Source organism: Erigeron canadensis, chromosome 5 (assembly GCF_010389155.1).
Source record: "Erigeron canadensis isolate Cc75 chromosome 5, C_canadensis_v1, whole genome shotgun sequence".
NCBI classification, from domain to species: Eukaryota; Viridiplantae; Streptophyta; class Magnoliopsida; order Asterales; family Asteraceae; genus Erigeron; species Erigeron canadensis.
The window spans coordinates 43,765,597-43,768,086 of NC_057765.1; the positions used below are offsets into that span (position 1 = coordinate 43,765,597).

Below are 2,490 nucleotides of genomic sequence, written 5' to 3' on the forward strand. Positions count from 1 at the left end.
TAGGAAAATGACAAAAAAAAAGGGGTGTAAAAGTCGAAGAAGATGACTAAGTGAAGTGATTGAACTCAAATGGACGATTATATCCTTATTAACGGGTAAAAACTAACGATTGTTAGTGACAGGGACTACTCGCAATACAAATGAAAAATTCAAGGACCGTTTACAACGAAAAAAACACAAGGGGCAAAATACGAATCCAAAAACCACAGCGATCATTTGTGAAATTTTCTCAAAATAGTATTTAGGATAAGGTACACACCACAAAAACATTATTAATGTTATTTTGATTTATACACATATGCTTAAGCATTAAAAAGTTCGTTGGGGTAGTTGCACCCGCCTTTTCCTTTAAATTCCCATTTCCCCCCTTCTTTCCATTTCACATTTCACTTTTTTTCTTTCTCTCAACATCCAATTTTTTTCACAACTTATCATTCATCACAAATTCATTCTTCAAAACATATACATACATCAATCATTTCTCATATTTTCATCATTTGTTTTTCATTCATTAATTTCCATGGCTGATACAATTAGAACAACAACTCTTCCTAATTTACTACTTTCGGTTAAACTAAAGTATGTCAAATTAGGCTACCATTACTTAATCTCACATGGTATGTACCTTTTATTAACTCCTTTAATCGCGATCTTCACAATTCAATTATCAACACTCACTTATGACGATTTAGTCAATTTATGGAACCAATTTCGGTTCAATTTAGTAACCGTGATCATTTGTTCCACGTTGATCGTTTTTTTAGCCACGTTATACTTCATGAGTAGGCCCAAAAAAATATACCTAGTAGATTTTTCGTGTTACAAGCCCGATGATGAACGTATTGTCACACGAGAAATATTTATGGACCGTTCGGCTAGAGCTGGAACGTTTACCGAAGACAATTTAGCCTTTCAGAAAAAAATATTGGAACGTTCGGGTTTAGGACAAAAAACGTATTTTCCTGAGGCCGTGTTGGCAATTCCACCAAACCCGTGTATGGCTGAAGCGAGAAAAGAAGCAGAGATGGTGATGTATGGAGCTATTGATGATTTGTTAGCGAAAACCGGGGTGAAAGCTAAAGAAATCGGGATATTGATTGTGAATTGTAGCTTGTTTTGTCCAACTCCATCTTTAAGTGCCATGATTGTGAATCATTATAAGCTTAGAGGAAATATTATGAGCTATAATCTTGGTGGTATGGGTTGTAGTGCTGGATTAATCTCCATTGATCTTGCTAAGCAACTTTTGCAGGTAATTAATTTCTTAATTTGTTTTCCTTTTTAAAGATATTTTGTTTTATAAAATATGTAATAAGCTGTTACTGATAGACCTGTTAATATCAAAACCCTACTCTAACTCAGTTAGATTTGATTGAAGGTGGGTTTTGGGGGACAAAACATTTTGATGAGATCTATATACGTTTAAATTTGATGGGTTAAAAGTTAATGGGTTACTTTTAAGATTTATGAATCATATCTATGGAAACTTTTTTTTTAAAGAAAATAAATGACATTTTTGTGGTTTGTTTCTTGGAAATAGGTGAACCCAAATTCGTATGCATTGGTTGTGAGCACGGAGAACATAACATTAAATTGGTACTTTGGAAACAACCGGTCAATGCTTGTGTCAAACTGTCTATTTCGAATGGGTGGGGCCGCGGTTTTGTTGTCAAACCGGTCTTCTGATCGTCGTCGATCAAAATATCAACTCATTCATACCGTTCGTACACATAAAGGTGCCGATGACAAATGTTACAGTTGTGTTTATCAAGAAGAGGATGAAAAAAAAGAAATAGGCGTGGCACTCTCAAAAGACCTTATGGCGGTCGCGGGTGAGGCCTTGAAAACGAACATCACAACTCTCGGACCATTAGTGCTTCCCATGTCCGAACAACTATTGTTTTTTGCAACATTAGTCGCGAGAAAAGTCTTTCAAATGAAAATCAAACCGTACATTCCAGATTTTAAGCTTGCATTCGAGCATTTTTGCATCCACGCGGGAGGGAGAGCGGTACTTGATGAGCTAGAGAAAAATCTCGATTTGTCAGAGTGGCATATGGAACCATCGAGGATGACCCTAAATAGGTTTGGAAACACTTCAAGTAGCTCGTTGTGGTACGAGTTAGCTTACGCCGAGGCCAAGGGTAGGATAAGGAAGGGTGATCGCTCATGGCAAATTGCATTTGGGTCGGGTTTTAAATGTAACAGTGCAGTTTGGAAAGCGATAAAGACAATTAACCCGGATAAGGAGAAGAATCCTTGGACTGATGAGATTGATGATTTCCCTGTTCATGTTCCTAAGATTGAGAAGATTGGTTCTTAAACCTTACATTTATTGTTTGACTCTATTACTACAAATTTTTTTGATTATAGAATGAAAAGGAAATGCATAATATTGTTATGTAATTGTAGAAAAGTCAAGTGGCAATTGTCAATTATGATGTATTGAGTTTTGTACTTGGATATATATTTAAACATACGGTTTGTTCA

General features: G+C 35.8%; 1 protein-coding gene across 1 annotated transcript; it reads left to right on the top strand.

The window, feature by feature from the left end:
* Positions 1 to 403: 403 nt before the first annotated feature.
* LOC122601888 (3-ketoacyl-CoA synthase 11-like) lies at positions 404 to 2,490 on the top strand (the record flags this gene model as incomplete). The annotated part of the gene is made up of 2 exons (XM_043774623.1): positions 404 to 1,252; positions 1,541 to 2,490. Coding segments are annotated over 2 exons (1,632 nt in total), but the record flags the coding sequence as incomplete, so codon positions are not given.